Source organism: Ictalurus furcatus, chromosome 4 (genome assembly GCF_023375685.1).
Source record: "Ictalurus furcatus strain D&B chromosome 4, Billie_1.0, whole genome shotgun sequence".
NCBI lineage: Eukaryota > Metazoa > Chordata > Actinopteri > Siluriformes > Ictaluridae > Ictalurus > Ictalurus furcatus.
In genome coordinates, this window is record NC_071258.1 from 17,092,914 (window position 1) to 17,106,874 (window position 13,961).

The 13,961-nt window shown below is 41.4% G+C and overlaps 1 protein-coding gene across 3 annotated transcripts in view; it reads right to left on the reverse strand.

Moving 5' to 3' along the window:
- srpra (SRP receptor subunit alpha) overlaps positions 1-13,961 on the reverse strand; it is a 103,447-nt gene that overhangs the window by 1,249 nt on the left and 88,237 nt on the right. Inside the window, exons 13-14 of one of the 3 annotated variants that reach the window (XM_053623210.1) lie at positions 1,979-2,077; positions 1-1,857 (exon numbers count right to left, since the gene is read on the reverse strand). The exon at positions 1-1,857 is cut by the window's left edge and continues 1,249 nt beyond it. In XM_053623210.1, coding sequence (XP_053479185.1) covers positions 1,729-1,857; positions 1,979-2,077 — 228 coding nt within the window. In that variant the 3' untranslated portion in view covers positions 1-1,728. Of the gene's footprint in view, positions 1,858-1,978; positions 2,078-2,101; positions 4,829-13,961 lie in introns of those variants that run through there. The other 2 variants (XM_053623209.1, XM_053623208.1) reach the window with 2 other exon arrangements.

The following is a 13,961-nucleotide window of genomic DNA, read 5'->3' on the forward strand; positions in this document are numbered from 1 at the left end:
GAAATGAGAAGCACCCAAGTTGTTCTGCAAAGACCACTTCTTTGCTTCGCTAGCACCACTAATAAATAATAATTATTATTATAAGCTTACAAAGCAGATCATCACAATTAACATCATCAGATTTTTAGACAAGTACAAAAACCCTATTAAACAAATACACAAAAATATTATATGTGGTTATTTACTTATTGAGGACAATTATCCAATATTACATATCTTTGAGTGGCAAAAGTATGTGAACCTTTGCTTTCAGTATCTGGTTTGACCCCCTTGTGTAGCAATAACTGCAACTAAAATATTTCTAGTAACTGTTGGTCAGTCCTGTACATCGGCTTGGAAGTATTTTAGCCCATTCCTCAGTACAGAAGAGCTTCAACTTTTGAATACTGTTGGTGGGTTTTCTCACATGAACTGCTTGCTTTAGGACCTTTCACAACAATTCTATTGAATTAAGAATTGTTATGGACATTAACTTTATTCATCTTTAACTTTAACAGGACATTAACTTTATACCTTAACCATTCTTTGGTAGAACGATTTGTGTGCATAGGGTCGTCTTGTTGCATGAACCACTTTTCCATGAGATTCAGTTCAGGGGCAGATGTCCTGACATTTTCCTTTAGAATTCGATGGTATAATTCATAATTCGTTGTTCCATCAATAACGGCAAGGCAGATGCAGCAAAATAGGCCCAAACCATGATTCAACTACCAGCATATTTCACAGATGGGATAAGGTTCTTATGCTGGAATGCAGCGTTATCCAAACATAACACTTCTCATTTAAACCAAAAATTCTATTTTGGTCAGAGAACAGTGGCTTTCTCCTTGCAACCCTGCCGTGTACACCACTGTTGTTCAGTGTTCTCCTAATGGTGGACTCCTGAACATTAACAATTGCCAATGTGAGAGCGGGCTTTAGTTGCTTAGAAGATACCATGGGTTCCTTTGTGACCTCGCGGACTATTACATGTCTTGCTTTTGGAGTGTTTGTTGTTGGTTGACCACTCCTGGGGAGGGTAACAAAGATATTGATTTTCCTAAGAAAACCTTTCCTTAACATACCACCAGATATACTACAGATTAATAGATATACATGGGAAAAATGGTTTAATTTTTTTTTTTTAGAGAAAGAAAGAAAAGGTGGCTCTAAGTTTCCAACTGTCACTGTACAGTAATTATATGATGCTGAAATGGTGACAAATGGTGACTTTTTGTCAAGAGCAACAAAAAATACAGTTAGAATTTGATTTCCTTTATTGTATATGATTTCTACCTTTGGACAGAGAGCTTAGCAGCACTAGGTTGTGCCTAGGGACCAAGAGAAGGGGGAAGTAAAACCTTGCTAAACATCAACACAGTCTTCCAGGATGGTACAGGATGAAAATTTTTGTGCTGTGAGTGTACATTAGTACAGATGCTGCAAGCAGACATTAGCCATGTTGAGACTTTCATAAGCACTGGTCAATCACTAGTACTTCACTAGGCCTGCTTCTGGAATACAATAGTGTAAATAACCCCAAACACCTTGAAGACATTTTAAAACTTCCCCTTAAATTAAGTTTTGCAAAGTGGAATCTGAAGAAGCAGGTATGTTCATGATTTCCAGAAAGACCTGAAATAAAAGGGTTGAATCTCTTAAGACTTTAACACTATAAGTGGTGGCAACTGGCTGGTCAACCCATAACCAGATCCAACTTAACACCTTTGTGCACATAATTCTGCTCACTCAGGCCTTCATGAGTGCATTTACAACAGCTCTGGCATTGAGGCTGCGGAGGTCATTATAGGTTTGTCCTGTACCTACAAACACAATGGGCTGACTTGTGATGTAGGTCATGGAAATTGCAGCACCAACCTACAAAGAAAAAAAATGCATTCAAAAAACACTATCACACGGAAACTGTGATATACTCAATCATAAAATTGTGCCAATAAATATATATCTACATATAATGTAAGGGTAAGAAAAGTCCTACCTTATCATCAATAGTGTCAAACTTGGTGAGAACAATGCCATCTATGAGTCTCGGATGATCAGACATGGAATGATCAGCCAGTGCCTGGTTAAACTTAACCTGGATACACACATTTTAAAATGCAAAAGTAACTCATATACAAACATTATTTATATAGAAACAGGGAACATCTGCACTGACATGTATGTCTAGCATAGCCATAAAACTCTATCCATGTGCTGTGCTAAAAGATTTCGCATCCTCCCCAGCACCACCATATAAGTCTGCTATGGGTTGGTGGGGTGGGGTTTACTGTTCTGTTTATAAGCTTATTATTACTACTACTACTGTTATTATTAAGTTGGCTTGACAACAGACTGTTCTGCTTATTAAGCTTATTATTATTAGTGGTGCTGCAGAAGCAAAGCTTCACTATTGTTATTGCTCATACTCATGTTATCTTGACAAAATCAATATAGTCAAGTGGCTTTTGGCATTTCAACCATATACAGCTGGTACAGTACACAGTGAAACGAAACAACGTTCCTCCAGGACCATGGTGCTACATAAAACACACTAACTTTCAATTCAATTAAATTTTATTTGTATAGCGCTTTTTACAATGGACATTGTCTCAAAAAGAAGCTTTACAGAAACATAAACACGGTATACAGATTTTAAATGTTTGAATTTATCCCAACTGAGCAAGCGGTGGCGACGGTGGCAAGGAAAAACTCCCTAAGATGTTAAGAGGAAGAAACATTGAGAGGAACCAGACTCCGAAGGGGACCCATCCTCATCTGGGGAACAACTGATAGTATAAAAGTAAAGGAAAGTTCATTATGGTTTAATATGAAGTCTGTTTGGCCTTAGAAGCTACCATAGTCCCAGCAATCTGGAATTGTGGACAGCAATAATTGACACAGAATAACCACGAGACGACATAGAACTAAATAAGACCTACACATTTCTACATAAACTACACATGCAAACAACAAGACAGCACAGTACGACAACACCAATTCCAAAAAAGTTGAGACGCTGTGTAAAATGTAAATAAATGTAAATAAAAACAGAAAACAATGGTTTGCAAATCTCGAACAGATTCATTATAGAACACAGAAAACGTTTAAACATAGTCAAATGTTTAAACTGAGAAAATGTACCATTTGAAGAAAAAAAATAAGCTAATTTTTTATTTGATGGCCACAACACGTCTCAAAAAAGGAATTGGGGTTGTAATGAAACAGGACAATGGACAATTCAAATTGACATCAGCACAAGTAGGATTAACATCAAAGAAACAAAAGAAAACTAATTTCCATAAATACCTATAAAATTGAAATAAAAGCACTACAGAAAACAAAGAACATGATCCTCACAGTGCTTTGTGGCCTCTCCAGGTATGTGTAACTCTGTGAAGCCGGTAGATGATGGCACCCTTCACACTTGTCAGCCTGGTATGCAAACGTAGCAGATTCAAACAGTTATGTACCATGGGGCCAGAGGTGCTGCAGAACCAGACTCTCAAGGGTCTTCATTTTACATGTGACAAAGGCCACAGGCCTGAAGTCATTGAAAGCACTGGGACATCCTTTCTTGGGCACAGGGACTATGCAGGATGTCTTCCAGATCTTAGGCACCTTCTTCAGCCTCAGGGAGAGGTCAAAAAGATGCCAAGACACTCCTTCCAGCTACTCCTCACACACTTTAAGCACCCTTGGGTTGATGATGTCAGGTCCACTGGCCTTGTTAATCCGGGTCTTAGTGAGCTGTCGACTCACCTGGCTGATCATTATTGTGATGACTGGGGTGGTTGTAGATATGGTATGTTTGGAGATATGGGGAGGAGGTGGTGGTAATGCCCCCTGGGTGTATCTTCCTGGGTGTAGGATGTGTATTTATGTCATTCTCTGTCTTTGCATTGTCTGCTGGTGAGAAGAAGCAGGCTGTGGCTGTCATGCCCCAATTTTGTGGTGAAGCAGGAAAGCCTGCGGAGGAGGGGGCAACCGAGGTGTGAATGGGGACATTTGAGGAGGTGGAGAGAAATTTGGCCTGCATTGGTGAGTCAAACTTGTTGAAAAACTAGTTAACTCATTAGTGCAACCCTTTGTCCCCTCAACTGCTCCTTCTGGCCTTTTCATGCCAGTAATGCGAATCACTCCCCCCCACACCTCTCTCAGATTGTTCTGTTGCAGCTTCCTCTCAATCATGTTCTTATAGCAATCTTTAGGCCTCTTCAGCTCCTTCTGCATTCCCTACTTGGCATCATCAGAGTCCCCCACCATGAAGGCTCTCTTCTTCCTGTTCAGCAGGGCTTTGATGTCCCTGTTTATCCAAAGCTTTTTGTTGAGGAAGCAGCTGACCTCCTTGGTGAGGACAATTCAATTCAATATTATTTGTATAGGGTTTTTTACAATGGACATTGTCTCAAAACAGCCTTACAGAAATATATAAAAATGGAATACAGATTTGAAATGTGTGAATTTATCCCAACTGAGCAAGCCAGTGGCGACGGTGGCAAGGAAAAACTCCCTAAGATGTTAAGAGGAAGAAACCTTGAGAGGAACCAGACTCAGAAGGGAACCCATCCTCATCTGGGTAACAACGGATAGTGTAAACACAAAGGAAAGTTAATTATGGTTTAATATGAAGTCTGTTTGTTGAACTAGTCCACTGATCAAAGAGGACCTGAGTGCAAAAGTGCATGTTGAAATTGCAGTCCCGGGACTTTAGAAGCAACTGTAGACCCAGAAACCACAGTGAGTGTGTCCAACTGGAATTGGAGTAGATGAGAGCTCCATCCAGAGGTAGGGCATCCGAACGGATCAGGCAGGTCCGGAGAGCAGAAAGAATCAGGATCTCTAGTATCTCCATAAAATCATGTGTGCCTCGGCAGAAGGAGACAGGCAGAGATTGTTAAGACTGTGCTTTGCATAACCGAAAAAGTCTACTCATGGTAGGCTTGAGTAAACAAATATGTTTTAAGCCTAGACTTAAACACTGAGACTGTGTCTGAGTCCCAAACACTAATTGGAAGGCTATTCCATAACTGTGGGGCCAAAAAGGGAAAGCTCTTCCCCCTGCTGTAGCCTTCACTATTCGAGGTAACGTCAAATAGCCTGCACCTTTTGATCTAAATAGGCGTGGCGGTTCATAGAAAACAAAAAGTTTGTTTAGATACTAGGGCGCGAGAACGTTTAGTGCTATATAAGTCAATAATAGTATTTTATAATTAACGTGTGATTTCACTGGAAGCCAATGCAGTGTTGATAAGATTGGGGTGATGTGGTCATATCTTCTGGTTCTAGTAAGGACTCTTGCAGCTGCATTCTGGACTAACTGGTGTTTGTTTATGCTCCTACTGGAACATCCAGACAATATGGCATTACAATCATATAGTCTAGAGGTGACGAAAGCATGAACTAAAATTTCTGCATCATGTAGTGACATTATATTTATTATCTTAGCAATACCTCTGAGATGAAAGAAGGCTATCCAAGTAATATTATCTACATGAGCATCAAATGATAGACTGGAGTCAATAATCACTCCAAGGTCTTTTACTGCTGCACAGGACAAAACGGAAAGACCATCCAGTGTTACTATGTAATCAGAAAGCTTACTTCTAGCTGCATGTGGTCCTAGAAGAAGTACTTCTGTCTTGTCAGAATTAAGTAAGAGGAAGTTAATAAGCATCCAGTGTCTAATGTCTTTTACACATTCCTCAACTTTATTAAGCTGCTGTCTGTCATCTGGCTTTGCTGAAACATACAACTGTGTATCATCAGCATAACAGTGGAAGCTAATTTCATGTTTACGAATAATTTGACCTAGGGGAAGCATATATAAAGTAAAAAACAGTGGGCCTAAAACAGAACTTTGTGGAACACCAAATTTAACCTCGGTATGCGTGGAGAAGATTCCATTTACATCTACGAACTGATAACGATCGGTCAAATAAGACCTGAGCCAGGAGAGGACCGTTCCCTTAATGCCAACATTTTCTAATTTATCAAGGAGAATAGTATAATCTATAGTATCAAAAGCTGCACCAAGGTCAAGTAACACAAGCAACACACTCCTCATAGAATGGAGTCAGTTATATACCATGTAAGACTCTATGTCATCCCCATGATCTTCCTGAAACAGCTCCCAGTCAGTTGTCCTGTAACACTCCATCAGGGCCTCCTTTGCCTCCACAAACCACAGCTGCAAAGTCCTGGTGGTGATAGTCTGTCTCCTAACAACAGGCTTGCATGTAGGAGGGAGCTGTATCAGACAGTGGTCTGATTTGCCGACGGGAGGTGGCGGTGGCACTGCATGCCTCCTTAACATTAGCATACAGCAAATCCAAGATCTTATCCCCTCTAGCGTTGCAGGTTACAGTGCATCCAGAAAGTATTCACAGCGCTTCACTTTTTCCACATTTTGTTATGTTACAGCCTGATTCCAAAATGGATTAAAGTCATTATTTTTCTCAAAATTCTACAAACAATACCCCATAATGACAATATGAAAGAAGTTTGTTTGAAATCTTTGCAAATTTATTAAAAATAAAAAACAAAAAAAGCAGATGTACATTAGTATTCAAAGCCTTTGCACAATACTTTGTTGAAGCACCTTTGGCACCAATTACAGCCTCAAGTCTTTTTGAGTATGATTGGCACACCTATTTTTTGGCAGTTTCTCCCATTCTTCTTTATAGGACCTCTCAAGCTCCATCCACTCCTTTTACTGAGGAGTGGCTTCCGTCATGCCACTCTACCATACAAGCCTGATTGGTGGAGTGCTGCAGAGATGGTTGTTCTTCTGGAAGGTTCTCCTCTCTCCACAGAGACATGCTGGAGCTCTGTCAGAGTGACCATTGGGTTTTTGGTCACCTCCCTGACTAAGGCCTTTCTCCCCCGATCACTCAGTTTGCCTGGGCGGCCAGCTCTAGGAAGAGTCCTGGTGGTTCCAAACTTTTTCCATTTATGGATGATGGACCTTTAATGCTGCAGAAATGTTTCAGTACCCTTCCCCAGATCTGTGCCTCGATACAATCCTGTCTCGGAGTTCTACAGACAGTTCCTTGGACTTCATGGCTTGGTTTGTGCTCGGACATGCATTATTAACTGTGGGACCTTATATAGACAGGTGTGTGTCTTTCCAAATCATGTCCAATCAACTGAATTTACCACAGGTGGACTCCAGTCAAGTTGTAAAAACATCTCAAGAATGATCAGTGGAAACAGGATGCACCTGAGCTCAATTTTGAGTGTCATGGAAAAGGCTGTGAATACTTATGTACATGTGCTTTTTTTGTTTTTTTATTTTTAATAAATTTGCAAAGATTTCTTTCACATTGTGATTATGGGGTATTGTTTGTAGAATTTTGAGGAAAATAGTTAATTTAATCCATTTTGGAATTAGGCTGTAACATAACAAAATGTGGAAGTTGGTCAGGGTCTTAGAGATTTTAACATGATTAGAATCTCCATTTATTATAAGGAGTGCACTGGGATGCCGTGTCTGCAGGTGGAATGAATGACGTGGAAGTGACAGTGTAGCGCCAACGAGTACACAGTTCTAATGTGGAAGTGTCAGGTATAACAAGTAGTGCAAAAAGAATAACAATATAATAAAAATGCTGTGAATATAAATATAACATACAATGACAGTATTCAGCAGATTAGCTTATACCATATATGGACATAGCAGATATTGTGGTAGCAGCCAGGTAAAGAGTATAGTGGCGACAATAAATTAAACATGATATTTTAAGTTAGCAGCAAAAATACAGGTTGTCAGTACAGAAATGTGAAAAATTGCAAGAGGAGTGGGATGGTGTTCAGTTCATTGTGTGTGTGTGTGTGTGTGTGTGTGTGTGTGTGTGTGTCTGTGTGTGTGTGTGTGTGTGTGTCTGTGTGTGTGTGTGTGTGTGTGTGTGTGTGTGTGTGTGTGTGTGTGTGTGTGTGTGTGTGTGTGAGACCAGTCTCTGAGTGTGTAGGTGTCTGATAGCTTGGGGGAAGAAGCTGTTACACAGTCTGGCCATGAGGGCGTCAATGCTCCGGTACCTTTTGCTAGACAGAAGTAGGGTGAAGAGTTTGTGTGAGGGGTGTGTGGGGTCTCCCTTGTTAGCAAGTCCAGGAGCCAGTTGCAGAGGGAGGTGTTCAAGCCCAGCAGGTCCAGCTTTCCAACCAGGTGCTGAGGAATGATTGTATTGAATGCTGAACTGAAGTCTATGAACAGCATTTGAACGAAGGTGTCCTTTTTTGCCACATGGGTGAGAGCCAGATGTAGGATGGTGGCATCATTTGTTGAGCGGTTGGAACAATGCGCAAATTGCAAGGGGTCCAGTGAGGGGGGCAGCAAGGTCTTGATGTGCCTCATGACGAGCTTCTCGAAGCACTTTATGATAATGGGTGCAACGGGACGGTAGTCATTGAGGCAGGACACTGAAGACTTCTTCGGCATGGGGACAATGGTGGTGGCCTTGAAGCATGTTGGAACGATGGAGCTGCTCAGGGAGATGTTAGTGAGAAAATCCGCCAGCTGGTCTGCACATCCTCTGAGCACTCTGCCAAGAATGTTTTCTGGTCCACCAGCTTTCCATGGGTTGACACCGTGTAGAGTTTTCCTCACATCAGCCGTGGTTAGACACAGCACCTGGTCATTGGTAGGAGTGGTGGTCTTCCTCACCATCACATCATTCTGCACCTCAAACTGAGCACAGAAGTTGTTCAGTGCATCTGGAAGGGAGGCATCACTGTCACAGGCGGGTGATGTCCTGTAGTTGCTGATGGTCTGAATGCCCTGCCACATGCGCTGTGTGTCACCGCTATCCATGAAGTGACTGGATTTTCTGGGCATGTATGCGCTTTTCTTCTCTCTTGGTAGGGGACAGTTTGACTCTCACTGTTCTTAGGGCCGCCTTGTCACCTGCCTTGTAGGCGGAGTCTCATTCCTCAGCAGTGCATGCACCTCGGCAGTCATCCACAGCTTCTGGTTGGAGCGTGGGGTGATGGTCTTGGAGACAGGGACATCATCAATGCACTTGCTGACATAGCTGGTCACTGATGCCGTGTATTCCTCCAAGTTGGTGGAGTTGCTGTCGGTTGCAGCCTCCCTGAACATGTGCCAGTAAGTGTGCTCAAAACAGTCCTGAAGAGCAGAGAATGCTCCAGCTGGCCAGGTTTTCACCTGCTTCAAAACCGGTTTCGAGCGTATGATGAGCGGTCTGTATGCTGGGATTAGCATAACAGAGATGTGGTCTGGAGGCAGGGCTCAACCCGGTAAGCGCTGGTGATGTTTGTGTAAACAAAAACCAGTACAATCGCACCTCTCCTTGCAAAGTTCACATCTTGGTGGAAAGTCACATCTTGACTTTGGATTTCCATGCTTGAAATCTTTGGCGATGATAAACATTCCATCAGGGTGTGCATTCTGCATTTCACTAATAGCCCCATACAGTTCACCGAATGCCTCCTGAGGAGAACATTAGTGCGAAGGCCTCGCAGATGTGAGGCTCGTGCAACGTTTCACCTACATGTACAAAATTTGATAAACGTGTGTCACATGCCAATATGTACAAAACGTCTCTAGGGCCCATGCCCTTAACTCAACAGGAAGTCAGTCATTTCGATTTTTCTATAAAACCTTTGCTGTGTTTTTTTTGCCATTTCCAGGCCTCGTACTTTAACAAACTCCTCCTAGAGATTTAATTGGATCGACATTATATTCAGTCAGTCTCATTTAAAGGCCTTGATGATGCTAAATTGCGAAGCATTTGAGTTTTCGCTGCACAGCATGGGCGTGGCGGTCTCACAAAGTTCGATGTTTTGCCATGTTCAGTTATAGTAATAGCGCCACCTGCTACCAACAGGAAATTACATATTTTACATCATGATACACTCCTAACAACATATGAGTGCTAAAAAAATGGAGTGGCATTCCCCTGGCAGAGCAGCCCCAACGTGCACCTGGGTGCGAGGGCCCGTTCATCGCTGCTTGCAGCTTTAATTATTATTCTTTTCTCAAATGAATCGCATTTTCGAGGGCCTAAGCATACCCGAAAACTTGTGAAACTTTGCAGACGCGTCACAACTGGTGAAAATTTAATAGGGATAGGGGTTCCAGAATTGATTGTGGCAAAATGGCGCCACCTACAATATTTCAACGATGTGCACCTCACGCAACGTTTAACCTACATGTACGAACATCAGTACACATGTGTAATCTGCCAATATGTACAAAGCAGTCTCTTGAACCCATGCCCTAAACTCAACAGGAAGTTAGCCATTTTGATTTTTCTCGTAAATTTTTGCTTCGTTTTTGCCATTTCTAGGCCTTGTACTTCAACAAACTCCTCCCAGAGATTTCATCAGATCGACATCATATTAGGTCAGTCACATCTAAAGGCCTTGACAATGCTAAATTGTTCATTTTAAATTGAAGCTTTTGAGTTTTTGTTGCACGGTGTGGGCATGGCTTTCTCACAAATTTTGATATTTTGCCATGAAAAAGGAAGCTGTTATAACTCAGACATTCAATGTTCAATTGGTACCAAAGTTCACATATTTGATATGAATACGGGCCTGAGGATATCTCCATGACAAAGTTAAATTAGCATGTTTTACACTCACTACAATGTCTAAATACAATGTCCAATCTGCCCTGTGCAAAAAAAACTTCCCGTTTGATAAAACACCCGGCTTGAAGACATCTAAATGCCAATATTCAGTTATAGTCATAGCGTCACCTACTGGCAACAAGAAAAGTGTCAAAAACAACTATATAAACTCAAAAAAAAAAAAAAAAGAAAAAAAATTATATATATATATATATATATATATATATTATATATATATATATATATATATACACACACACACACACAAAGTATCTCACAAAAGTGAGTACACCCCTCACATTTTTGTAAATATTTGATTATATCTTTTCATGTGACAACACTGAAGTAATGACACTTTGCTACAATGTAAAGTAGGGAGTGTACAGCTTGTATAACAGTGTAAATTTGCTGTCCCCTCAAAATAACTCAACACACAGCCAATGTCTAAACCACTGGCAACAAAAGTGAGTACACCCCTAAGAGAAAATGTCCAAATTGGGCCCAGAGTGTCAATATTTTGTGTGGCCACCATTATTTTCCAGCACTGCCTTAACCCTCTTGGGCATGGAGTTCACCAGAGAGTCACAGATTGCCACTGGAGTCCTCTTCCATTCATCCATGATGACATTACGGAGCTGGTGGATGCTAGAGACCTTGTGCTCCTCCACCTTCCGTTTGAGGATGCCCCACAGATGCTCAATAGGGTTTAGGTCTGGAGACATGCTTGGCCAGCCCATCACCTTCACCCTCAGCTTCTTCAGCAAGGCAGTGGTCATCTTGGAGGTGTGTTTGGGGTCGTTATCATGCTGGAATACATGCTAGGATCATGCTCTGCTTCAGTATGTCACAGTACATGTAGGCATTCATGGTTCCCTCAATGAACTGTAGCTCCCCAGTGCCGGCAGCAATCATGCAGCCCCAGACTATGACACTCCCACCACCATGCTTGACTGTAGGCAAGACACACTTGTCTTTGTACTCCTCACCTGGTTGCTGCAACACACGCTTGACACCATCTGAACCAAATAAGTTCATCTTGGTCTCAACAGACCACAAGACATGGTTCCAGTAATCCATGTCCTTAGTCTGCTTGTCTTCAGCAAACTGTTTGCGGGCTTTCTTGTGCATCATCTTTAGAAGAGGCTTCCTTCTGGGTCGAAAGCCATGCAGACCAATTTGATGCAGTGTGTGGCGTATGGTCTGAGCACTGACAGGCTGACCCCCACCCCTTCAACCTCTGCAGCAATGCTGGCAGCACTCATATGTCTATTTCCCAAAGACTACCTCTGGATACGATGCTGAGCATGTGCACTCAACTTCTTTGGTCGACCATGGCGAGGCCTGTTCTGAGTGGAACCTGTCCTGTTAAACCGCTGTATGGTCTTGGCCACTGTGCTGCAGCTCAGTGTCAGGGTCTAGGCAATCTTCTTATAGCCTAGGCCATCTTTACATAGAGCAACAATTCTTTTTTTCAGATCCTCAGAGAGTTCTTTGCCATGAGGTGCCATGTTGAACTTCCAGTGACCAGTATGTGTGAGAGCGATGACACCAAATTTAACAGACCTGCTCCTCATTCACACCTGAGACCTTGTAACACTAACAAGTCACATGACACCGGGGAGGGAAAATGGCTAATTGGGCCCAATTTGGACATTTTCACTTAGGGGTGTACTCACTTTTGTTGCCAGTGATTTAGACATTAATGGCTGTGTGTTGAGTTATTTTGAGGGGACAACAAATTTACATTATTATACATGTATATATGTAATTGCTTTCCCCTGGTCTGCTCTGACTCAAGTAGCTAAGAGTTTTCCAAGTGATTGAAATTACGGAATTCCTGTTTCTTAAGCTCAAGCTGGCCAAAATTCGCACTGACTTGGATAAAACACTTCTGACTGTTATACTGACAAAACTCGCATATACCTGCGTACATAAAACCTGAAGCCCCTCTTCTTTCCCTCTGTGAAATGTACCTGTTACAGAAACTCTCATTTCATCTGTCTCTCTCTCTCTATACCTATCTATCCAACACTAGAATTATTGGCAACCTAATTATCTATCTAACGCTACAAGTATTGGCCCCATATCAATCTAGCCAACTCTAGAAGTGCTGGCACCCTAGCCATCTCTAATACTACAAATATTGTCACCCTATCGGTATCTCTTTCTTTCTTGAAACTGCACATTACCCTCAGATTTCAAACTGATATCCATTTTAAAATTTCAGACCGTCTTTATCAAGCCAACATCAAAGTTTGTCGAGACAAACTTTATTACCTATCTAGTTATCTAGCATACTGTTCTGCTTTATAAGCTTATTATTATTATTCTACTGAATTCTTCTTCTGAGACCCAAAATTTCCAACCACTACTCCTCCCAGTGCATTCTAAGTGTATTACTAAGGGAGTTACAGAATTCCGGTAACAGAAGCTCAAAGTAGCCAAAATTCTGACTGTTATAACTCCTTCTCCTAAAACTCCAAAAGCATTCAAGTTACTTCCACCAAACTCAGCACAGTCCTTCAGGCTGTTCAGACTGGTTATACTCTTTTTTTTTTTTTTTTTTTTTTTTTTTGGTAACTGATCGGACTTACAGTTTTCCCAGAGTGGTTGATGAAATATCCCAAAACCTCCCATACATTGACAATGTTCAGTCTTGCTCGGAATATTCAAGATTTCAAACTCCAACTGTCAAAACTCTCACACACTTGGGTGCACATGGCCTGAAGCCCCTCTTTTCTTCATAACACACTGTCATTGTACCTGTAACAGAGACTCTAACTTCATCTCTCTCTCTTTCTTTATCCAATTATAGAAGTATTGGCACCACAGCTATCTATCCAACAGTACAAGTATCGACACCCTGTCGATACCAGATATATATCTGTCTGTCTTTCTTTCTTTCTTAAATGCACGTTATCTTCAAAATTCAAACTGATCACTATCTTAAACTTTCAGACTGGCTTTGTCAAGCCAACATCAAAGTTTCTCATGATGAATTTTACCTATCTAGTTCTACTTCTGAGACCCAAAATTTCTAAATGCTACACCTCCCAGAGCTTTCAAGGTACATGCATCAAACTTGGCACAGACCTTCAGCCTGTTCTGCCTCGAGTTGCTATGGATCTTTTCCAAGATAGAATGTTCTATCTAACTCTACAAGTATTGGAACCCTACCTATATATCCAGCTCTACAAGTATTGGTACCATATTTAATCATATTGGCACTCTATCTATTAAAATTTTAAACTGATAACTATTTTACACTTCAGACCGGCCTTGTCACGCCAACATCAAAGTTTGTTGTGATGAACCTATCTAATTAGTGGTGCTTGCTATGCGAAGCATCACTATTGTTTTCTTGCATACTTATTATATATACACAGTTGT